Source organism: Suricata suricatta, chromosome 9 (assembly GCF_006229205.1).
Source record: "Suricata suricatta isolate VVHF042 chromosome 9, meerkat_22Aug2017_6uvM2_HiC, whole genome shotgun sequence".
NCBI lineage: Eukaryota > Metazoa > Chordata > Mammalia > Carnivora > Herpestidae > Suricata > Suricata suricatta.
Genome location: NC_043708.1, coordinates 60,847,761 through 60,873,319, shown reverse-complemented (window position 1 = coordinate 60,873,319; position 25,559 = coordinate 60,847,761). Strand labels below are relative to the sequence as shown.

General features: G+C 42.2%; 1 protein-coding gene across 3 annotated transcripts in view; it reads left to right on the top strand.

Annotated features, from left to right (window-relative positions):
* NPAS3 (neuronal PAS domain protein 3) overlaps positions 1-25,559 on the top strand; it is an 836,879-nt gene that overhangs the window by 793,504 nt on the left and 17,816 nt on the right. For all 3 annotated transcript variants that reach the window (XM_029951941.1, XM_029951942.1, XM_029951943.1), the window contains 2 exons: positions 17,026-17,219; positions 21,730-21,836. In XM_029951941.1, coding sequence (XP_029807801.1) covers positions 17,026-17,219; positions 21,730-21,836 — 301 coding nt within the window. The remainder of the gene's footprint in view (positions 1-17,025; positions 17,220-21,729; positions 21,837-25,559) is intronic.

The following is a 25,559-nucleotide window of genomic DNA, read 5'->3' as shown; positions in this document are numbered from 1 at the left end:
CAAGGTTCTTCCAGAGCTTTCTACCTACATAATGCTGTATGTGTTCAAGGTTTTTTTTTTTTTTAAAAGCACTGCCCCATTCGTTTCCTTTGGCAGTTCTGGAAGATAGGCGTGGCAAGGCTGATAGTGCCCATTTGACACGTGGGAAATGGAGACTCAGGAAGGTCGTGGGGTTGTTCCAAATTCCACAGCAAGCAAATGAGGGAGGGGAATCAGTATAAAGACACTGTGAAGATAATAAATCCGGCAGCAAAATGCAGGTGAAACCACATGGGAAAAAGTAAAAGACAACAGTTAGGGATTTGCCCACCAAGTCACCCAGATGTAAGGTTTCAATAGCTTATATTAGTGACATGGCACCAAAATGAATATAACATCAGTAGTGAGACGTGTGGTAAAGAAAGAATGCCCAAGCCTGATGACTGGCTACAGACGGTGAGGGGCAGAGGATCAAAGACAAGTCAGGAGAAGTGAGGCGCTCAATAATCTCAACTTTAACCCTGATGAAATGGAAGGCCCACCAAAAAATAAAGGGATGTCCAAGGTTCAAACCCGATTAACTAGCTGAACACTAACCAGCCTTATGCCCACACTGGTTCTTTATCTTCACCCACACAGGGTGCCAGCCATTGCTTTTATCCAGCTTCCTATGTAGCCCTGGTCACACTCTTATTAGGTACAGAGAGGTGGACTGTGAGCTCCTGTAATCGTGAGAGCCCCAGTGACCTGCACAGAGCAGTGCCTGGTAACAGTCAAACATTCATCTATTTACTGAATAAATGAGTGGGGGGGGGGAGTGAATGCTGTCAGTTTTTTTCCCCGAAAGCTCAGGTCAAGTCATCAATTCTTTTCTTGAAAAGTCTTCAGTTGTTCTTACATGTCTATAAAATCACGTCATAATTCCTTTGTATGGCATCTAGCTTTTCCTACCCCACCATTTCCCCACCTACTCTGAGGTCTCTCGGCACTTCTCTCCATTCCTGAACACAAACAACTATTATTATCAATAATAGTTCTTCTCCTACCTAAATGCCAATCGAATCCTACTCGTCCACAGAAATTCTGCTCGGAAGCTACCTCCTCCCTGAGCGCCTCTCCCTGTGCCTCGTCAGGGCAGCTCTCCTCTCACTTCCCCTGCACCTGGCATTTACAGGCTCCCTTTAGGGCTCAGCTCACACATTTGTCTCCCTGAGAAGCCGTCCCCCACAGTGCCTGCTGGAAGGGTGGCACCTAGTAAGGAGTCACATGAAGGATCAGAAAATTAGCAAAGGAGGTGCTCTGGGAAGAAGACCAACTTAATTTTCTGGTCTCTCGTAACATTTACCACTTTGCTATTTCTCTCGGTGAAAAATAAAATTCATTTCAACAGTATGCATTTGTGCAAAGAAACTGCCTTCCTTTGGCTATGAAGATGCAATGGGTTTAGTTTCCAGGTTTTTCTTATTCCTTACTCAGCAGAAAAGCCCACTCCAACAAAAGGAAGAAAGCGACATATTTTGGATTGACAGATGTCGAGGGACACTACCGTCTAATTTCCTTATTGATTAATTTGAAGGTAATTTCCTGGTAACCCAGGCTTCCAAAAATATATTTTAACTGGCATGTTGGTAAAAGAAAATTAATTTCTCTGCATTAAACTTGCCAGCTTTTGAATTAATTGCATGAGTATAACAATCAATTAATAAATGTTAAGCAAACAAGGGAAAATCGGTCCATTAAAAATGACAAAATTGATTCCAAGGGTAGATAAACCAGAAGACTGTCATAATGCTCACTTCTAAGTTTGGATTCCTACCTCTGTACAATCTACCTCCCGCTTTCCAACAGCATTCAAAGTGCCGAAGCTTTATTATAATTTCTTATAAATAAATTACCACCTAAGCCTTCTTTGCTGCTTTAGAGGGATTAAGGAAATCAAACGTAAACAGCGGTCCTCCGCTAGCTACTAGGAGAAGGTCATTGCTTTGGGAAAGTGTGCCACCCAGGGTACTCTGCAGCAGTGTTTTTGAAAGGGAAGCCTCTTGCAAAGTGGGCCAGCGATCTCTAAATGTTTGCCAATACTCTGTCAGAAAGAACTGCTGTATTCTGCCTTTCTTTCTCCTGGTCATAAACTCAGATGTCTTCCAGAGCCCAGGTGAAGTAAGGAGTGGCAGTGCGTGCCTCCTTAGAACATTCAAATTGAACCTTCTTCAACACAGCACTGTCTGGGTTCTCGTATTTGGGGCTGAATGTGGCCTGGGATGCCTGGATTTATTCTCCTGGCCTGGGTTTTGGAATTTGCTCCCCACACCTGAAAAGACAGATGCTTTGGAGATGATGTCTAAAAAAACGTATACAAAGAACAGAATTTGCCTTGTGAAAACACCTGCAGGCTACGTGGGCTTTATGACTGGGCTATGTTATATTGCTGTTTACCTTGGCTTCCGTGCTTGTCTTCAGTCCTACTCAGTACGTGTTTTATCAGAAAATACATCCATTGTCCTCTCAGACATGGACTGAAAAAATCAGGCATTGGAGCATGCACCCCACTAATTTCTCCATTTTGCCAAAAGGCGCTTTTCATAACAGCCATGTATAGACCCATATATATTTTAGCAACTAGAAGCTCTCTGAATAAAGTGTGGGGGGAAAATGACACTAAAGAAATGTATTTAGGGATGCCTGAGTGGCTCAGCTGGTTTTGGCTCACGTGATAATCTCATGGTTGCCCCCTACCCCCACGGTCAGCACAGAGCCGACTTGGGATTTTCTCTCTCCTGCTTCTCTCTGTCCCTCCCCCACTCACACTCTCTTACTCACTCACTCTCTCAAATAATTAAACTTAAAAAAAGAAGTGTATTTAAACTTCTACAGCCTACCAAATCTTCACTTGAATGTTGACAACCTGTCTTAATATAACCAAAACCAAAACCCATTCCTCAAAACGTTTTGCTACCCACCAGCCCTTTCCCTCTCCATCCTCCATCCTGAGACTATGGCCAAAAGCTTAGGCAAGTCCTCGGGGACCACTCTTTACCTCAGACTCCACAGTGAAAACATTACCAAGTTCTGTCATTTCTGCCGCCAGAGCGTATCCACAAGCCAACCACTTCCCACCATTCCCTTCCGAGCCACCATCACCTCCCCAGCCTGGATCCCTGCAGAGGCCTCCTCCTTGGCCTTCCTGCTTCCCCTCAGGACCCCAGAGGAGCCATTTGCAACAGCCAAAAACATCGATCCGACCTCAGCACTGCTGCTGTATCCATCCTTTTCATCACTATATCCCAGAGTCTAGAACAGTGCCTGGCAATATATTAATCCCAGTGCTACTTGACGAATGAAGTCATGTAGTTTGGACAGGGTACACAGAATGCTATGGGAGCATTCGTCTGTCTGAGAAGCGCATGATCTGACCAGGGAAGAACCAACAAAGAGCAAGACACCTGCCCCCAAGTCTCAGCAGTCCACACATCTGTCATTCCACTGCTCACCCTACTCCTCCCTTCCCAAGTGCTCTGGAAAAGGTGACGCTGTGGGTGAGTGGGGCAGCTTGGCCCACACTGCCTACAGCCTCTCCTTTGGGGTTTATGGCTGCCTAAATCAAAGTAAGAATTAAAAAAAAAAAAAAAGTCAAGTGCTGATTCTAGTTCTTTCAAACAGTCGCACACTTACTTGGCAGTCATGATAGCACAAGTCCCTCTAATAATCAAAAGAATCATTACTTGTTTTGCTAAAATCCCAAGGAAATAGCACAAGGTGTGATATTTCAGCACTAATGAGGTTGTGCCTGAAGAAGTGTGATTTTAATTGTGATAGATTTAGAGAATCCATTGCAACACTGCAGGAGAGCAGCATGCTCTTCCCAGTTCCAGGGAAAGGGCATTAATATCCCATGTTTTTGTTTTATTTAGTCTTAGCTGGCTGTGTGGAGAATCACCTAAGGTGATGGTAGAGCTACTAGGGACTACATCAAATAGAACCCTATAAAGAAACTTTATCTTCTCCTCCCACATGATGAACAGAGACTGCACAACAGAGGAATATGTGTCTTGAGTTGCCTTACAAGCTACTAGATTGATTTGCTTTGCCACTGACAGTTCTGATCCCGACACAACCTTTCCACCACCTTCTATCCTTCAAAGGTTGAGAGTCACCGCTTTAGTACAGTGGCTCCCTGCACCTTTGCACTGGCAGATGGAGGAAAGGAGTTTCTGCAGAATTTCCCTTCAGTCCAGAGATGGATCTGGGTTGGCTGTGAAAGCTCCTGGCGGAAGTCTGCATATGAGCAGTGTTGCTGATTACTTCATTAGAACCCTGTGCGCTTCGAGAGCCATATGCTTTCAAGTTTCTTTAAATGGTATTAGGGAAAAATATCCTCAAGGCATTATTTTTAAAGGGGACTTCAAACGTTCCCTGAGAAGAAAAAAAAAAAAAAGTATAGCACGTTTGAACTCCAGGGGGTTGCAGGAGAAATCTTACTTAGCAAGACTGAAAATGGAGCCCTCTCTTCAGTTTCAGGGGGAAAGTAAGCGTTGGTCACAAGCAGAGATAAATTTGAAATGTGGATGGAGAAAGATGCAGAAAATCTCCAAATTCTTGAATCCTTACCATAAAATAGCAGAGGAGAAGAGGACTTGAGGAAGGAAATTTTCTTAAAAAATAGTGTTCGTTCTTCTATTCAATGGAATAAAGAGAATTAGAGATTCTCCCCGTAGCTGGTAGAGTGCAAAAGGCTACGTGTTCTTCCCATTTCCTTCCACATAGGAAACTGTTCCAAATAATACCCCCTTCCTGTGTTACATGTATTCAAACATATTTTAAGACCTGGGAAGCAAGGCTACAGGTAGGGGTAAAGCTATTCATTTCGAGTTTCCCTGCAAAGGGTCTGCTCCAGAGGTCAAAGCAAAGAAAGAGGCTTCAAGTTTAAACCCTCCCTTTCTAAATAGATCCCACCCTGATCTCATTTAATGCATTGATATCTGGTTTCTTAGGCATTATAGTTGCAGTATTACATATCAAAAGGGCTCTTGAGAAATTCCCTCGAATTGATAATTCTAATTTCTTATGTATAACTACTCTATATTCACTCGGAGGACAGCTGCATTGTATGCTAAACCATGAATCGTAGAAATTGGTCCCTTTGTACGGAGGTTTGTATTAAATCGAGATGCTCTCTTTTTTTTTTTCCCCCCCCTGTTTGTTCCCACACTTGAGTTCCTGGTGTCAGTTTGTATTTGGCTTCTTGAGCATATTAAAGTTTTTCTAGTGCTTATGATGTTCTTGCCAAGAGCATACTTGCAGCAATCTGCACTCCAACAGTCTTTGTGCCAATTACTTCAAAAAGTATTCTTTAAAATAAAAAGAGGGAGGGGGGTTCTTTTTTTTTTTTTTAGAGAACTTTCAGGTTATAGTGTGATGGTTTCAATTTTAATTTTTTAGTCCATCTTCCTGAAATGATGGCTTAGAGGCTCTGAAGTGTGCATCTCTGGGTTGTTGTGGTTTTTTCCCCTCTTTTTTAAAAGCCTTTCTACACAATGGAAGTCCTGATAAAGATAGAGGAATAGCAAAGGAGTCGGTCGTGTGGAGGGAACTGCTGTGGTTGCTGACACCACACCCTCATCTACTTAAACAGCTTTGGAAAAGAAACTGCTAGAAGCTTGTTAAAGAATTTCCAAATGTGTGTCTGTAAATGACTCTCTCTAATCATGGCTGAATAAACCAAACGCAGCAAATGAGCTGGTGACAGGCGCAAAAGTCACATGAATGTTTTGAATCGCATATGCTGAGTGGATAATAACCCATGTCAGGGCCATGGGGTCTTTTGAAGGTTAAAATCCTAAATTTGATGGAATCATTTATATAGAGAGATATAAACACATTTGGGGAAACAAAAGAGGAAAATGGAAGGGAATACATCCACCAAAACGCACTATTAAATAGAAAAGGCGCTGGGCAAGAGATTAAGGGAATTTGCTGTCCCTCCTATGTCTGCCACTAATGAGCTTTGTGTCTTTGGTCAAGACGGTCCCCACACTGGCCTCAGTCTCCATGCCTGTGACATGGGAGGGTTGCATGAGGCAGTCTGCAAGGTCTCCCATCTCCAGCGTGCAGTCTCTCTGGGAGGCTGAGCATAAAGAGGTTTTGGCACAAGCACAGATTCGTTCACGACATAAAGAAAGACGTTTTGAGAGGCATGTTGTTACTAGAAATTACCCTCACGAAGGATAAAATTTAGGGTTCATTAAGCAGTCTTATAAAATATTAGCCATAGAGTTTAGAGGGCAAGTTAAGAAAATGATCTTTGCTAATCAATGCTCAATGCATAACATCCAGGCCTCCCAAAGAATAGAAACCAAGATGACAGAGGCAGAGAGTTCTAGAAGTTTAGGGCTGTGAGGATGGGGCCAGCCTCCATGTTTAAAGGCATGGGATTTAAGACAACACTAAGGAAGGGTCTCAGAGGCCATGTGGTTAGGCCCAGCCTCTTTCAGTGAAGAAATCAATGGAGGCACAAACACAGAACTACATGTTGCCTGAACGTACCAGGAAAACTGAGGAAGTGTGGCTTCACTCTGTGTGGTTTCATGCACATATTTGGGTCAAAAGTGCCCAGCTTAAGAGAATGCACTTTGTCTTTGCATTACTTTATGAATCCCACATACTGGGACTGTGGTCATTTTTAGGTTTGATACTTAAGGGGTTTTAGGTCTGAGTTTGGGCAATATTGGGGTTTTAGTTTTGTTTTGTTTTTCAAAACTATTCATGACCTATGTGTTTGCTTTAGAATCAGAAATATAATTATTAATGCTTGAGCACCTCCCCCTTAAGGAAATGACTGCTGCAAAAATATATCAGCTCTTGAGATGGCAAATTTGCCCTTCCACAAGGGCTGGTCTACCCATCTACATGGATAATTGTAATTCCGCATCCTCGGAAACTGAGAAAGAGAGGGGTAGCTATTTTTTCTAAAGATTTTTGTTTGTATCCAAAATAGAATCACTAATCCTCCTGTAGACCTTCAGATTGGGTGGAGGGGATAGAATAAACCTGGCTTAACATTTTCCCAGGATGGCAGAGAACTCTCTGGAACTGCCATCTTCATGCAGAGAAGCACTCGGTCTGTGGTACACAGCTGTCTTTGGACATTTTTTGCAATTTAGAGTGTCAATGTATAAATTCTGCTGGCAGACTCAAGAGAAACAAAGCCTAAGGAGACTGACTTAGAATAAGACTAGTTGCTCGGCTCAAGAAATTTAAGTAAAATGCACATTAACAAAAATCTTAAGCAAAGATCGTAATCAGAAAACTTCTGATTTATATCTTCCCCAATATGAGCTCATAGGTTCTAGAGAAAATATGTAATATGGTATACTATTGGGGAAAGGTTGGCGGGTAGGTAGGAGTAAGGGAGCCAGTTTCTATTCTATTGGACACGGTACTAGTTCTGAGTCTTTTTCTTTTTTTTTTTCATGTTGTTGGAAAATAAAATTGCAGTCTTACACTGAGAACTGGCTCTCCACCTTGAAGATAGTGGCACTAAGTCACAAGGGTCCTCCCAGGTCCATGAGAGGGGTGATACCCACTTTTCCACATCAAGTGATAAAGGAATAAAAAAAAGTTGCCCTCTACGGTGGTACAATGGTCCTCTGTCCTTCTGTAGGAGACTTTAATAAAGTAACCGAATCAAGCAAAATTTGATTAGATGTGTATGGTTCAGCCTTCTTGCTTGGCCCCTTAACAATTTATTGAGGTGTTTCTACCCATGGTCCTGTTTTATTAAATGATATTTGAAGTGTTGCACTCTCTGAGAAAATGTGGTTTATGTCTTTGGCATACATTTACATAATCTTGTTAAGAAAATCTCTCCAGCTTAAACTATCCCAATAAAAAATCTTATCTCTGGTAGAAGAAAGACGATTTTTCTCCAAAGGGAGCAAGAAACAAATATGGAGTCCAGACACATTTTGAGAAACTAAGGCTGTAATTATAGTTATATTTTTATGTTATGTATTTGAAGTTTGTTAAAAGAGATGGATGAGAAGTAATTGTTATGTTTGGAGAATACAGTCATGTAGAAAAAAAATGCTGGAGCTAACGTTTTTTAAATGTGGGTTTTAAAAATAATTTTTTATTTGTTCCCTTAGAAAATATTTCTACATTAAAAAAAAAAAAACCTGAGGGTGATAAATTACCAGCAATCCCTCAGCTCCCCACCAGAGCCATCAAATTAAGGGTTAACCTCCCAGGATTGCCCTGAATTCATCAGGAGCTAAGCCAGGGGCAGGCTGGGCGAGGGGGAGGGGGAGGGGATTGGCAGAGCTCGACCTCCCCCAAGAGGCTCGAAGCACAACAGTGAAGCCCACTGTGGCGTGGCCACGTGGCCACGGAGAGAACACAGACCTTTACACAGATAAAGGAGCCTTGACAGGGCTCCCCGGGCGCTGCTTCAGGCGGCCCTGGGCCCAGAAAACACACCCTGATCCCACCTCAGCCCAGAGCTCCTGCTGAGCATGCACCGATCCTCCATTTTCAAAGAACCCAGATAAGGGGTTGTGTTCTAGAGAATAGGGATTTTTCTTGTTTCTGGTCCAGACTGAACCATAAATACATGTTTGTCTTCACTTATTTAGGAGGCAGTCTGATCAGCCTCTAGGTCGTCTTCATTAAGATCTGTGGATTGATTTTGCTCCTTAAATAAAGAGGGTGCTCCATGTGGATGGCCTTTCCTGGGACAGCTTGCAGTGCTTGGTGAATGCAGATTCCCAGGCCCCTCCCTCGATTTAAAGAATCCAAAGGGGTTTTTTGTTTGTTTGTTTTTGCGGGGAGGGGGACGTGGGCACAGGGACCTGGAATCCGTCTGATTAATAAGCTCTCCAGGTAATTCTTATGCACGTTCAAATATAAGAACCACTAACCCTAGAGGTTTTATTTTTTCTTTTTTATCATAAATCCCTGATATCAGCATTAGGGGTTTGAGCCTTTCTAATTTAAAGAATATACATTTTCCCTTGTGTACAGACCCATGTGATTGTTTGTGTTACTTGTCTGAGGTGACTATCTATAACAGAAGGAACGCCTGCTTGTGCCAGAATCTTTTCCTTCAGGATTTTAGTATATCCAAGAGTAGAGAAATTAGCTCCAGCTTCTCCCTTCCTCTGCTTCCCATAGTCAGCGACGCCCTTACCTTTCAGGTCTGTCCACTTCCTGAACCCACCTTCACAGGGTCGTCTTAGGACTCAGAGCAAGCACCTGACCAGCTGTGCTCCAATCACATCCCTCCTCCCGCTCACCTCATTTCCATCCAAACCAAACAGAGTCCCTGTAGCCCTTTTATCCAAGGACTGGCTTCTGTCAAGGGTCCTCTTTCTTAACTTTGGCCAGGATGCTTCCCAGGTACCCAGTGTCACCTTCTCTCTTCTCTACTGCCAGAGCTGCCCTTCAGTTGAGCCCATCTGAGACCCTCGTTGGGTGTTGCTAGTCCTCTAGCCTTAAATGCTGAATCCTGCCCAGTATTGAAGATCCCTGATCTTAGAGAAGTTCTTAGGGACAAACTCCCAGAAAGCTTCTGGCCACCGCGTGGTTCCTAAGCTGATGGCCATCTTCACACCTACCTGATGAGGACAGTTGCAGGACCACCTCTCCTTTTGCATCCCGCCTGGGGCCCTGGAGGTCTCCATTTTTGGCTACTCCCTGAACACCTCATTTTCCTCTGAATCTCACCTCTCCCAAGTATCACCTCTGTCTTGAGAAGTCACCTTTTCCCTCTTCTGTCTTTTCTTGTCTCCACTTGAATCCTCAGGTCCCACTGTGAATTAGGACACAACCTACCAGAGTAGAACCAGTCTCTAGAAATATAAATGAGATCCTAGAAAGGGAAGGAAAATGCCATTCTAGTGTTCTCCTGCCCTCACCGGGACCAATGGTGCCTCCTTCAGTTACGAGCCCTCTTCTCTGTAGGGCTTGCCTCTATGGATGAGCACTTGGTCTCCGCTAAGCTGTTTGTTTTGGCTTGGTTTTCTCAGTACTTGGGCGAAGACCTAGGTGGTAGGAGTCAGACCAACAGGGACAGAGAATCAGAGGCTGATTCTCCCATCTATGAACATGTTCTAAATCCAGGAAACCCATTCCCTAAAAATTTGCATCAAGCAATTTACATGGGGTTGATATCCTCATGCTGGTTTAGATTAAGTGTTATGCTGTAGGCTACATGTTTAGACTCAGAAGACCTGGCTAAGCCCTTAACTTTCAGCAGGTTGGAGGCCACCTCAAAGCCCCCCTCTCTTAAAAATAATTAGCTGACTTTCCCACCTGAGATACTGAATTGATGATCTGTATGCTAAACCAGGCTTCTGCGAGGGAATAAAAGAGAAAAGACCAGAGTGCCAGAAGGAAGCTTAATTTTTAAGGTAAATTTGGATTCCCTTAAAGGACAAGTGAAAAAATCTCTGAAGATGCTCTAAACCCTGGGAATCCATAGTTTTCTCATGCCTGCAGCTTTTTTTGTTCCTATTTGCCTAGCCCTATTCTGTACTTTACATTATATGTGGAAAATAATGCACATAATACTTAGAATTTCCTTTTGATAAAGAAAACGTTTCATATTACCAGTACTGAAATGTATTCCTAAAAGAATGGAGAATAGCTTCCAGATGTATTTTTCTGTCACGGACTTTCTTTCCTTAAGTATTGACAGAGGGGAGGTTTTATCAAGGTCTTTGTGATGAGCTTGTTTATAATGAGAACATATTAGTGGAGCACATCTAAGTGTTTATCACTAACAGATGACTGGAAGGAGCATATGGCAGGAAGAGAAATATATATTTGTCCAAGAAACGTGGCTTGTTAACACTCCCACACTCGTCCTAAACTCTGGACATGTACATACAGCATCATACACATCCGCTGGGTGTATCAGAAGAAAAAGAAAAGTCGAGCAATGATTCCTTCAATATGGGACTGTCAGATAATGCTAATTTGGACGTTTTTACCAAAGATGGGAGGATTTCAACTCAGAAGGCCTGCACATTCTGCTTCACTGTGTCTGACATCTGGGCAGTGCTGTGTAAGGGGTTTAGGAAAATACAGGCTTTAGCATTTTTGTACAGCTCTTTATGATAAAACAAGAACAATGAAGGAGAGTGTGAGGATTGAGCTCTTCTATAAAATTGAGCTCAGGGGCAAAGATTCTCTTAGTTCAGAAATCTCTTTTGAAGAATGTCTGTAGATTAGATTAGATTTAAGACCAGACTAAGATGAACCTTTAGAACAGAGGCAATTTTTACCTGGCATTGGCCAAAACCAAAGCATTGTTTCAACTTAGATATGACCTATAAAACCCCATTGATTAATTCTTAACGTAAACTCTGCATTTATTAACTTGCAGCCATACTCTGAAACTCCTGTCCTCACCATGGAGTTGTAAATGGAGTTGGGGAGTGGGGAAGGATAGTGATACAACACAGTAAAGGCCACTCTGTGGAGAATTAGGTCATAGAATTCTCTAGAACTTAGCAAGAACCCTAGGTATCATCACCTGATTCTTATCCATTTTTTTTTAAGCTGAAGAACACTATCCTGGCCAATCTAGATGACTTGCCAAAATTACCAGACCAAAACTACATCGAATATTCTATTTCCCAACTCAATGTTATTTCTTTGCCACAATACTCCTTCCGTTTTACTGTAGCTATGCTATTTTTATAGCTTCACCTCCTTGACATTGTATTAGTATTTAGGCTTATATATTTGTATTAAAAATTATTTCCCATTTACCTCCTTAACTACACAAGGGAGTCAGCCCTCTCTTTCAGATGTTGCCACTGGGATCTGTACATGATATGGCAAGCTTGGCATTTATGCCTGAATAGAATTCTCAATGGAGAAAAGGGATATTTAGAGTTTTCAGAAATTTTTTTTAAGAGAAGTAATCGCGATAGAACAAGAGAACCTCAATTTAGAGAAAATCAGAAGTTTCAAATGCTCAGAGTGGGGTTTGGGGGGATACCTTTGCTGTTCTCTCATCTCTATTTTCTTCATTGGTGATTCCATTGGTTTCAACTATCATGGGGGGGGGGGAGGTACCACCTTCCAAAATGATTCCTTCAACTATCATCTCTTATTTTTCCACCCCCTTTTCCAGCTCTGCCCAGGACACTTGTCCAGGACCTCTCCAAGCTGCTCAAATACAAAGTGTTCACAGAGAAATCTGTCAGTAATTCTTCCATCCCCAATTACTATTTAGTCTATCTCACCATCATCCTATGAAACAGGCACAAAACCATGGTGCTTCTCCCCAGGTCCCATTGTTGCTAATTTCCACTGCTTGTACCTGCCATTTTGGCCCATCTCAGTTTCTCCTGCTCACACCAACGGAAGCACTCCTGGAGCCCCGGGCTAGGTGATAGGTTCCCTGTTATATTACTTGTTCCAGCCCTTTTTTCCATCTGGAAACCTCTTTCGCCGTTCTGTGATTGTATCTTACGTCCACAATTTATTCTAATGCCAGTTTCACATGGCCTTCCTGATCCATTCTGCCAAAAGTATTTCCTCTCTATCCTGAACTCCCCATGCTCTTATTCTCTTTCTTATGGTGCATACTTGTTACTCAACCAAACTTGTGAGTATATATACTGTATATCAGGCATATATGTAGGGACTTTATATACATTATCACTTAATCTTTTCAGCAGCCCTATAAGACCTGGAAAGGCCCCCAGAGACCCATATTCAACTGGTCTTGGGTGCAGCTTAGACATAGGGACTTTTCCATACTCCCTGGGTAATTCCAGTGCATAGCAGGACTGAGAACAACTGGTTTAACACCAAACCCATTTGCCAGATATTCTCCAAAGGCAAGTATCACCTTTGAAGCTTTAAAAAACAAAGAAATGCTAGACCCCAACCCGATCCAACCCAATTAGAATGTCTAGGTGACGGAGCCTAGGAACCCCTGTGTTGATAAAGCCTCACAGGCTATTCTGTCACATAACCGGATGGAGACCCATTTCTCTATCAGACACTGCATCATCTCCCGGTAGTACAAGTAATTATACATATCTCCTCCTGCTGTGTCATTTGTCAACTCTTTGAGGACAGGTTCACATTCGATTCACTGTGGTCTGCACCCTGGCACCCAGCAAGGTCCCTTGAACCTAGTATATTTTAGAAACTAAAGCACCAATATTATGCCCCTTGAGGAAGAAAACAAAGATGCCTCATTAAGTAAAGACACCTTTATACAATACTTATTCTCTTTGTACAAGCTTTCTAATCTCTACTACACCGACCTGGAAAAATCAGTAAGTCATTTCAATTCTCTGAACATCAAGTCACACAGCCAGGATTTGAACCCAGCTCTTCTGACAACACTCTTTCCTCTACTTGCCAGGTCTTCAAAGCATCTCCAAAGTCAAAGACTCAACTCTCTCTGTGTTTGGATACGTTCTATCAGACATGTTTCTAAAATTTGAACATAGCTGTCACATGGGGGGAAAAAACTGTTTGCACCATGAAATCAATTTGGAAAAATGCATTAATTTACACCAAAAAATCTAGTGTGGATTGAAATAGATACCCTTTCTTCTCATCAATCTCAACCTCCCTCACCAACAGAGGTACTTACATACAAACATACCCTCTGACTGTTCTTTGACATTTCTTGACAGTTTAGTTACAGTTACTGCATTAGTTATTTTTATTTTTTTTTAATGTTTATTTTCAAAAGAGAGGGAGACAGAGCATGAAAGGGCAGAGAGAGAGGGAGACAGAATCCGAAGCAGGCTTCAGGCTCTGAGCTGTCAGCACAGATTTCAAGGCGGGGCTTGGACTCATGAGTCATGAGATCATGACCTGAGCCAAAGTTGAACAGTTAACCAACTGAGCCACCCAGGCACCCCTATTTTCTCTTCATCTTAGTTTGTATTGCTTCTCAAAGACTTTGTGGGGGGGGGTTTTTTTGTCTGTTTAATTTTTTTTGTTTTTATTTATTTTTGAGAGAGAGAGAGAGAGACAAAGACTGAGAGTGAGTAGGGGAGGGGCAGAGAGAAAGGGAGACATAGAAGCTAAAGCAGGCTCCAGACTCTGAGTTGTCAGCACAGAGCCTGATGCAGGGCTCGAACTTGTGAACCATGAGATCATGACCTGAGCTGAAGTCGGACACTTAACCAGCTGAGCCACTCAGGCGCCCCATCAAAGACTTTTGTAATAACCTAAGCTTCTGGTTATAAATGAAATCTTTATAAAAGTTCATATACAGGTTACTTCAAGTAGTGAGTTGGAATCGGGTATAAACTTTTACCATTTTGTTCAATATGAATACACACACAAAAATCATACAGGCATAACAGTTGAAATGACACTCAAACAAAACATAGAAACCTGAATTCCAGGCTCTTTTTGCCATTTCTGAGTTAGGTGAATCTGGATTAGAAATGAACTTTCCAGAAGCCTCGTTTCTGCCTAAACAAAAAACAAAAATGAAAAGGAGAAGGATCTAAGACAGATCCTCCCAAATTTTCTTCCAAACATGAAATTTTATGATCCCTTAAAATAAGAATAATTCATTTATTAGGCTTTTGGTCAAAATTAAATTAGTCATTAGACCTCATCCTTATTATTCAGCTGATATTTTAAAAAGCAAACACAATTATAATGAAATTTAGACACTTCTTTGCAGTTTACAATGTGTTCACCTCTTCTATCTCCTTTCGTTTTCGTAACCTAACTGCACAATATACATTATTATCCCCATTTCACAGAAAAGAAAATGGAGATGTGGAGAGGTTGAGTGACTTGTCCTGGGTAACAAAATCAGAAGATGGCAAATCTAGACCCCTACTGGACCCAACTTTGGACCCCCTTCAACCCCTCGATGGCCACAGGCAAAGCTGGAGATGGCTTGGGGAGGGGGGGAGGAGGCTGCAGACAGCTCCCCACAGTAGCCTCACTGACTTCTCAAACTGTTTTTTAGCCCAGAAGCCCGTAAATTGCTTTGAAATCAAATACCAAGTGGGAATTTATTTATCATATCATTTCTGAGTGCATATTTTCTTGAGCATTTATAGATCTGTTTTTCCAAGAAGCTGAGAGTTCCTGATAAAACAAGACAGATAATGATAAATGAGCATCTACGTAAGCCTAGCTGGGAGGAGGACCAGGGCCTGTTCACACCCCTCCTGTGAAGTTAATCCCATTTCTCTTAGCTATTTCTTTATTAGTTAATGAAGTCTTACAAAAATGTGTGTCTGTGATGGTGTTTTAGCATCCTTGCCTCTAGGAACATTTTCAAATATTCATAAAGTAGCTTGTCTGACCAAAGCTTTAAGCAAAGGTGCATTAAGTATGAATTTAGTCAACTTCAAATGTGGGTGGTCAAAAAGCTGCTCCAGAAATATCCTAAATAATCCTCCTCGTTGGTGTTTCCAGATCTGCAGCTCTGGGTGCAAATGTAAAGGGAACAGGGAAAGAGATATTATTTAGGCCACCAGAACTTCGAAGGGCAGCCCTGTAGGCTTTGATTCTGCCTCTCGACTGACAGAGGTGTGGCTTGCTTTTGGAAAACTGAACTTAAGGGAAACAACAACAAAATGAAAAAGGAATTACCAGTCAAGCCCCTGCGAAGGAGAGCAGACATTAGGTCTTATTGCTCCTGGGAGGCCAGAGATCTACTTCCCACTTCAGTTCCTTATAGCAAGGAGGGAAGCAAACAACCTCAAAAGATGGTTTGATGGTCTATGATGATGCATTTTTGGAGAGACAAACCAAAGGGAGAAACTTGGTTAGCTACTAAACCGAGCTCCCTGGCACAGTGAATCACAGTGATTATGTCTACAACCTAGTTTTGGAGCCTCCCACACACACACTCTGCAGCACAGTCCTAGGAACACAGCTAGAGTACACACACACACACACACACACACACACGCCCACACTCATCTCCAACAAACACCCTCCTGCCCCCATCACCCACACGACTTCCATCATCACAAAACACACACATCCTTTATACTTTCCATCCTTTTATAATTTTGGTTTCCACTAAACAACGCTTAAGGAAGTTCGCATTATGGGTGTCTTTCTATGTGTAGTTTAAAAGCAGAGCAACTTTTTCAAAGGGCGTCTGTAAAAGTACCATTTAAAATGTGTGATGAAGATGAACCACTTTTGTTTAGTTCTAGATGGCTTAAACTACCCGTGGTACGCTTTGGCTAAGAAACCAGAAACTACAGCCCAACATTCTCCTTCCTATTTCTGCACAAGTAGCCAAAAGAAGCCACCAAAATAGCATATATTTCCTGATCCTACTTTAGAATGAGCTCAAGGAACAAATGATAGGCCAAAGTCCTCTGATCTCCAACCCCATAGAGCACTAAGTCGCAGTATTACTGGTAGCTCAGTGATTTCTAACATGAAATATCTATGCTCAAAAGGGCCCATTCATAGCATGGCCACTAGGACTTGTATTCATTAAAGGCTTTGGCCTTTTTGCAATATCAAACCCCCCAGCGAAGGAAAGCTAGGAGCTGTACTTCTAAAAGGAGATGGCCATGTAATCCCACTCTACAGATCTGGAGACAAACGTCACCCATTAACAAGTGCTGATAATGCAAACGTTTTCTTTTGCAGCTCATTGCTCAACTTTCTGGTCATTTTAACTGGCTATACACTTCCTCTAAATGTAAAAGAGAGAGAGAGAAAGAGAGAGAAAGAGAGAAAGAGAGAGAGAAAGAGAGAAAGAGAGAAAGAGAGAGAGAGAGAGAGAAAGAGAGAGAGAGAGAGAGAGAGAGAGAGAGAGAGAGAGAGGAAAAGAAAAAGTCCTGAAAATAGGATTGCACGGTAATAATGCCACATTGAGAAAAGCTCAGCATATATTATTTCTCTTTTGTCCCTGCCTTGAGGACATCGAGGGCACTTTGACAGCCATTATGATTACAGAAGATACAAGTTAATGTTGGTTGTTCCAGATGTAATTTTGCATTTCTTGAAAGAAATACTGTTACATCCCAGATGTCAATTTGACTGTGTCGTGTACTTAATGTTCTATTACAGGTGATTCACATAACAGGCCGGCTACGACTGAGGGTGTCACTATCCCACGGGAGGACCGTTCCCAGCCAAATCATGGGTCTTGTGGTTGTGGCTCATGCCCTGCCTCCCCCTACGATCAATGAAGTCAGAATTGACTGCCATATGTTCGTCACTCGAGTAAATATGGACCTCAATATCATTTACTGTGAAAATAGGTACTTTGCTTTTGTTTTCATTTCCTCTGTTGTGTGTTACACATTGGTGAAGGTTGGTGTTTTCAGCAGTCTGAAGGATTTTACTCTCCCAGTGAGGCTCATTATAAATCCTAATCTTATTTTTAATGGCTGCTTGGACTGACACCAAACATGCTTTTTATTTAAAATTTACATTGCTGTCCTGAGTTACATTAGGGACAACAATGGAATGAATTGGGATACCCAGACATCCATATGCTATAATTAAGACCCATTTTGGCCAAGAACCCAAGGAGACAGCGGGACTGAGACGTTTGGCCAAATTATGCAGTAAAAGGCATCTCCTGATGCCTCAGCCAGACCCACTTCCTGACTTATGTAAGAGCCCAGCCTCATGATGGACAGTGTTCATACAGGCATTCAGCATGCTGTCTGTCGTAGCTCCCTGGGGGGCTTAAACACCAGGCATTCATTTCTCACAGCTGGGGAGACTGGGAAGCCCAAGATCAAGAGACAAGCTGAGGCACCTGGCCGGCTCAGTCTGTTGAGTATCCGACTCTAGATTTCTGCTCAGGTCATGATCCCAGGGTCATGGGATCTGCTTAAGATTCTCTCTCCCCCTTGGCCCCTCTCCCCTGCTCAAGCACGCACTCTCTCAAGAAAAAAAAAAATTTTTTTTTTTTTTTTTAAAAGGTACAAGCCAATTAGGTTCCAAGTGAGAGCCCACTTCCTAGTTTGCAGGTAGCTGCCATCTTGCTGCGTCTTCACATAGGGGAGGGAGAGCCCTGGTCCCTTCCTCTTCTTAGGAGGACATTAATCCCATCATGGAGGCTCTATCCCCCATGACCTCATCCAAACCTAATTACCTCCCAAAGGCCCCACCTCCTAATCCTATCAAATTGGGTAAAAAGGCTTCACTATATAAATTCTATGGTGGGAGGGACACATTCAGGCCATAACACATGTAGAGAAAACATGAGATTTTGAGGCCCCCCCCCCCCGAGGAAAAATGGTGACAAATTTGCAAAAATATTAAGTAAAACTTTGTAATCCTGAGGATTCTGTTTTTATAAATTAAAAAAGAAAATGACTCATCCTATAGATGATTTGGCAGTTCTTCCTCATCACTGAGCTTTGATAAGAGGACTTTTTAGCCTCTGGTTGAAAAGTTCACTTTTTCCATTCAGCAGAAAGCAAGGGATAAGGAAATGGGACAGTGTCCCCTCAGACCTTTGCCCTAGAAGTCACAAGCCCATAGTGGTACTGATTTGAGGAGAGAGAATCACGGGGCCCCGGGACAAAATGAAGAGCAGCCCTGCATGTATCAGTCATGGAAGGAAGCTTTGGCGATACCGTCCATCTGCTGTGCCCCAAAGATAATTACTGAGGCCATTTTGAGAGGGTGCTTGTGTCCCACAGATTATTGTCAGGCATGAATATACTGGCCCGTGTATATTCACTGACCCTGTTAGTGCCTTCCGAGGAGAACTAAGAGAGCAGAATGGTCAAGTGGCTTGCGTCATTGACCTCTCCAGGGCCTAGCCAAGAGGAAGACAGACAGCATCTGCATTCAGTTCCCCTGGAAAGCACTGAAGATGGGAAGACCAAGCTAGACATGCCTACCATTGCTGGTCAGGCTGTGGTTCAAAGAAAAGAATTCACCAGGAGAAAAAGACACCCACCTGAGCTATGACTGTTCACTGGGGTAGAAGAGTCCATGAACCTGTCACTATTATTTAATAAGTAACTCTAAATCTATTTTTCAAGTTTGTTGGCACTTATTAAAATATTTCTCATTGTGACTGTATGTTTGGCTATGTGGAAGGTCTTCTGCAATGGCCAAAGACTATCAGGAAAGATGGTTAGCCAAAATAGTAGCTAAGGTAGCAAGTAACAGGAAAGGTGGTTAATGCTTATTGAACATAACTCCACACTCGGCAATGCGAAAGCTCACTGTGTATACCATCTCATTTAAGCTTCAGGACAATTGGAGATGGGTGTTGCCACTGCTTCAGTTTAGAGAGAAAGGTTAAGTGATTTGCCTGCCAAAGTCACAACATGAACCCAAAGGTGCCAGATTTAAAAAAAAAAAAAAAAAAAAAAGGAAGAGAAAAAAACGCAGGTATTTAGCTCTATGTGGGCCTTCCTGCACTCCCTGTCACTTTTTTTTTTTTTTTTTTTTTAACAGATGTCAGGTTGCATGGTAAGGAATCAATCAGACTAACCACTGAAGGGGACCTTTCATATATATATGCATCCATTAAAGAACATGATTATAGCCCAAAAAGCTGTTTATTCTGAGTAAAAATATAGAATGCTGGACATGGCCCTCCAAGTCAGGGAGGCGATGGACTAAGTCCTAGGACCTATGGCTTTGCTTCTTGGAAAACATCTGTCAGCTCCCTCGATTTAGATTTACCACCACCACCCCATCAGAAAACAGAGCCTCATCTTATTTACCTACTCCCAATGACTGTCCTGTCCCAAAGCCCTCACTTAATTTTCATTCCTGTGATCACAGATTGATTAATTCTGCTTCATGGACCTGAGTGCCTTATGGTACCACTCCAATAATTGAGATCATTTTCTGTGACCCACTTTAAGCTTTCTTTCTTCCCTTTAAAAAAAAAAAAAAACAACTATTTTCCACAACCCCTTGTTAGCCAATACAATACAGTATTGCTTCCCAACTGAAAATGCTACAAGTTATTTTAACAAGACCTGTGTTAAAGCTAGTTGCTTATCTGAGGAAAAGGCGTACTCTGTATGCCAGGCTCTGTGCTACTTTCCTTTCATTTCATCCACTCATCCCTTCCCCAACTGCTTCAGTTGTTTTTACAGATAAGGAAACTGAGGTTCAGGGTACAAAGTGCCATCAGGATTCTAACCCTGATCCAGATCATCAGACTGGTCTGGGGCTTTCTACACATGTATTAAGAGGTCTCTGAACACTGAGCTGGTCATGTTTGCCGTGGTTAAGGACCGGTTTTGAAGAATTTTATTCAAATAAAGAATAAACTAGAGAATCTCTTCCCTAAAGTATGACTGGCTTTTTCCGGGGGGGGGGGGGGGGGTATTGTTTAATTAGGGAATCCCTAGCTAGAAACTCAAGCCCCGCCCCTGACTCTGCAGACCACTGTCACCTCTGCATTCCTTAGCTCGGCCTCAGGCAAAGCCAACATCTAATGTTTTCAAGGGAGCTGGCAAATTTCAGAAATGCCAATGAGCGCCTTTTAATGACATCCTTGTTCACTCATTTGTGGAAAGGGTGTGTAAACTGTGCTTGGAAAGCAGCTAATGGTTTTAGGAAAACACCAACGACTCTGTTTTGTACCAGAAAACCATGGGGTTCTGAAACACCATTCTTTCTATTGCCCCATTTAGTTCATCTTACCAAGAATTCTTGCTTGGCCAAAAATATTATTTAATGTGTAATATTAGACACTGAGAAGTTCACATACTGGTAGTATATTTTAATTATATCCCACATTATGCTGGTTTTTTTTTTCTTCCTTATGTCCCCGCCCTCGGGGTCAAACTGAACTCTCCAACAGTGATCTCACAGGTTTCTTAAGTATGTCATTTCTAAAGACTCACTTCCTATTTGGGTACATCGTAAGCCATAAACCAGAAAAACAGGGACAGTGAAGAGCACAGCTTAAACAGAAGATAGATTCTGGTTTGGATTGACCAAAATCAATCTGTACCTGGGCAGGGAGGAGAATAAACATTTTGACGTCTTTGTGTAAATCAGGCAGATTCCCCCAACATGTTTTCTGATTTCTGTTCTATTTTGCTGTGCTCCTGCCCGAGGACATTGACGTCTGGACAATCAATGACACAGGCTTACACACACGTACTGTGGAGCACAAGCCTGGAAGAGCTGCTGAAATGGTTTAAAAGTTTCTGTGTGGAATCCACCACAAAGTACCAGTTAAAAGGGCCAGGAGTGAAAGCTGAGCTCCCAAATGACTAAGACTAAAAAAGATAATGCCCCCAGGCATCTGTATGTCTCAGCATTTAAATTATATCCCTTGAATGCCAATTTGGACTTTGTGCCAAGAAGCAGCTGAAGCCCTTTTTCATGGAAATACCCAATAGAAGACCAATCTGTTTAAATGAAAGGTGTCTCTAATCATTCGGTATAAACATAACATGTTTTTATTTTATTATGTAACCTTGAATTATCTTGGCCTCTAATGAGGTTCCTGTATTGTTACTGATTCTCAATAATTTCATGGAATTATGTTGTCTAAATGTGTATTCTGAGGCCAAAAAAAAAAAAAGGAAAAGAAAAACCTGTCTCATTATTTAAACACAGTTGCTTGATCTAGTACATTTCCTACGTTTAAAGAAGTCTATTGTCCATTAAAGAAATAATCTTATCTGTAACGGGTTTTTCCTCCGAGTTCCACGTCCTCACGGGTACCCTCAGTATCATGAAAACTGTAAGTAGATGTGTTTCTAGGTCATCTAACAGTTTCTGTAATATCCCCCTTCTGAATGCCAGCCTATGTTCTTCTCTTTGCAGGATTAGCGATTATATGGATCTGACCCCCGTAGACATTGTAGGGAAGAGATGCTACCACTTCATCCACGCTGAAGACGTCGAGGGCATCAGGCACAGTCACTTGGACCGTAAGTACCTCCCATGTGAGCCAACAGCCTGGCTGGCATCATCGCTCTCTGATGCTTGTTTGGTTTCAGTGCCAATTTTTCACTTCATGTCTCCCGCGCGCATTTGAGACGACTCTCGGGCACCGTGAGTAAAAGTGAGACCTACAAGACTTCCACTTGTGTTGGAATTAGATTGAAAGCTAGACCTCAGGCCTGGAGAAATTGCTGAATGTTTTAGGCCCTCACGTGGGATTTTGTGTTCTCTCATGCTCTCTCCCCCATGAAGTGATGGGAAAACCTTTGTTGCTTTCTTGACCCTTTCATTTCCTAGAGAGCAAGTTCCACTCTGAAACGTGTGGTCTCTGTTTCAAGATACATATGAGAGAAGACAAGTTCAAATAGACCAGAAACTGTAATAATTCCTACTCGACTAACCGCAAAACTGAGGTCCAGGGGAGGCGGGACACAGGGGCAGAGCACATCACTCGGACACAGCGGACTTCAAAGGGCAGTGTCTTTTCAGAGGGTTATTAAGAGGAAAACGTACCTCCATCTCCCAACTCCCAGGAGAGGGAAACTCATCTCAGCTCTTGGAGTCTGGTTCCCAGCTCCTGACTCGCAAGCTGATCTCCAAAGTACCTTTTTTGGCATTAGAAGAAAGACGACCAGTGGTCTTCCGGCCAGGTCCAAGCAGAAACTCCCATGCCCAGGTCCCAGGCGGCTTTCCCTCATCAAACTCAGGCAGGCAGTTTACACCGTGTGTTGAAGGCCTCTGACAATCCCCTGAGGCACAAGGCACTAGAGTACTGAACTTGTTGCCAAGAGGCTGCCCCTTTTCCCACAAGAGGTCCTTTTTATGACCAATCAGTAGAGTCTTCCTAAAAGATGAGAGCCTGACCGGCTAATCTTCCTATAAGGTTCTAAACCCAGTTCTGAACTCTGGTTTTAAATACAGGCAAGGGGCCACCAATGAGATACTATGGTGTGATGGTCAAGTTTTTATGTAGCAACACTAGCCAGTCGGCCTTTGTAATTTACTTCCTCTCTCCTTTCTCGCCATGGTTGAGGACAGCTGTCTCAGGGCTTTCCTGACCTTTGCAGTTGCTTGCTCATTTTAAACTCACATCTTCAAAAAGCAAAATGGCAAGACAGCAAGCTAGCCCAAGTGTTGAAACGTGAGCATCTTGTACTGCTTTTTAACCGTGCATTAGCAACACTGACATGGGACCAAGTTCAGTGTCAAATGTTGTATATATTAAATCTCTGGGAAAAGCCTGCCTGCAAGGCTGCTCTCCAGAAGATTCTACTCCCAACACTGAGTGCGTGCCTGGGTATTGCACACCAGGGATTTAAGGAACACACTTGTTGCTAAGAACAAATGGGTGTTGTGCATTGCAGAAGCAGATGGCTCTTCAATTAATTGGGGGGAAAAATGATGCTGTTTCCTGAGAAGAAACATCAGGTTCTTTGTAGCTGGGAATTTAGAGAAAACGGAGAAAAATCAGGATCGTTGGAGGAGGCCATGAATATATTTTTGGACTGATATACGCCAGAGATCCAGACTTTAAAAATGAACCTACTGTTTTTAGGACACTGTCATACACCATGCGTGTGGGGGGTGAAGGGCGCTTTTTCATTTTGGAATCTTAACTGAGGTCTAACTTCAGAAACCTGATGCTGACAAAAAAGAACTATGTCATCCTCAGTTATTATTTGGAAAACGTCATGCTATCTCTCTGGGATTTGATTTACAGCTTGAAGAAACAATTCCTCAGGAACAGTGAGCAAGGGCAGTTCATTTCTTCCCGTGAAGCAGAGGTCTCCAACAAATATGTCTGATGCCTTTCTTTCCAATCTACTTTTATCTCATTTTCAGTAACCAGAATAATTTGAGAGTGCTGAAAATAAACAACCCCACCACACACTGTAGTACCAGTCCCCTAATTCTTCTGGTATCTTGCCAACTAATAAACAGGAGGTATGCTTTTAAATTCTGTGATTTTTTTTCATTACTTGATATTGACATACTGGCTATTGCTTTATGATTTAGCCTACTAACAATGATTGAGTTCACTCTTTCAACTCACACACGACTTCTAATTTTAAGTTCTTTTAATAACCTCAAACACATGAAAAACAAATAAAATGAGCTGATAATTCTGCACAGTAAAATACACTTCACATATTTAGCTATCATGCTGTGGAATAACTCCACAATGTCAAGTAGCACACAATTAGTAAAACTGTAGGGGGAGGAAAAGGAGTGTTTTGATCCTGAAGAATTTTGATCCTAATCAGATTGAAATTTCAACGTTCTTGTAGTGCTTAATATCTTCAATCACACACACACATACACACACACAATCAAACTGATGCCAATGTCAGGTTTTGCATTCTGTGACTGAAATAAAATGCTAAAATATACAAATGCATCTCGCTTTGTACAATAAACATTAACATCATTATAAAGTAAGATTGAGTCTAAAATTGTGTGATGGAATGTCTGATGTTTACCTAATTCTCAAACCAAAGCCAGCCCAGTAACAAAATGACAGAGCATGTAATAAGTCTCGGTTGTGTAAACATTGGAAGAAAAGGCAAAAAGCCAGTGTGCATCATCTCGCTCGCCCAAAGCCCTAGGCTATTACTGAAGGATGCCTCAACTGTACCTTCTTGGCAGGAGAAGGTCATGGTGACAGAGAATCAGCTCAGGAATAAGATAGAATTCTAAAACAAAGGGATGGTTAAAAAATAAACCACATTAACTATTTAGCTTTTCTTCCTAGAGCTATTGGTACAATTCCTGTTTCTGTGCATGAAAGGCAGGTTTTAGCCATCTGATAATATTTCTGATATTTTGATATCTGTCTTATGCTCCAGTTTACAGATAAAACTTTAAAATAAAAGACTCAAGAGTCTTTGATAACTCAAAATGCTCTTTTTATCACTTCTATCTGTCTCCTAGCATAGGCATCTGTAAATCCATAGATGAACTTGTCTCTAGAATAAGAAAAGCGTAGGGGAATCAGGAGTTGACAACTTTCATCCACTGAACCAAGAACTCTGGACCACTCACTCTCCCACCAAGTTAACCTGAGATGCCTGATAGTTCATACTGGCTTTCAACATAAAGAATCAGTAAGAATCGCATTATCCTTACCAACATGGTGGGTGAGTGAAATTATACTGGGATTCGGAATCCAATGGGGTTGTAGGCCCTCATCTTTCACACTGTGACCAAACACCCCTCTGATTTTTTTTCCTTACCCCACCATACTGGAGTCATTGAACCCAATTTCACGGATTCTCTAGGCTAAATTGACCAAATCAACATTCCACGGTTTGAATTTTAAAACTACTCATATAAGCAATTATTTGAGCATCTTTGCCTATCACAGTCTCCAGTTCTCCACTGCTCAGGAGGTGTTGGCCTCAAGGTGACCAGTCAGGTCTCCCTGGGGTCCCAGATCCTAGTTAGCTAGCACAACCATCTACTACTCTTGCCCTGCCTTTAGCCCATACATAGAAGGGCAAACCACCAATGCTAACCCAAACAGAGAAACCTATTTTGCATCTTTCTTCCCTTTTAGTCCAGCCTTCTGTCTATAGAAGTTCCTGGATTTGTCTTGAGATACCCCTAGGCTCCTTTCCAGGTCAAATTAGCACCATTTCTAAAACCTGGAAAGGTCGGCAAAGGGAAACTTCCCTTTATAGAGTCATGCTCCACTAGCAAGGGTCAAGGCT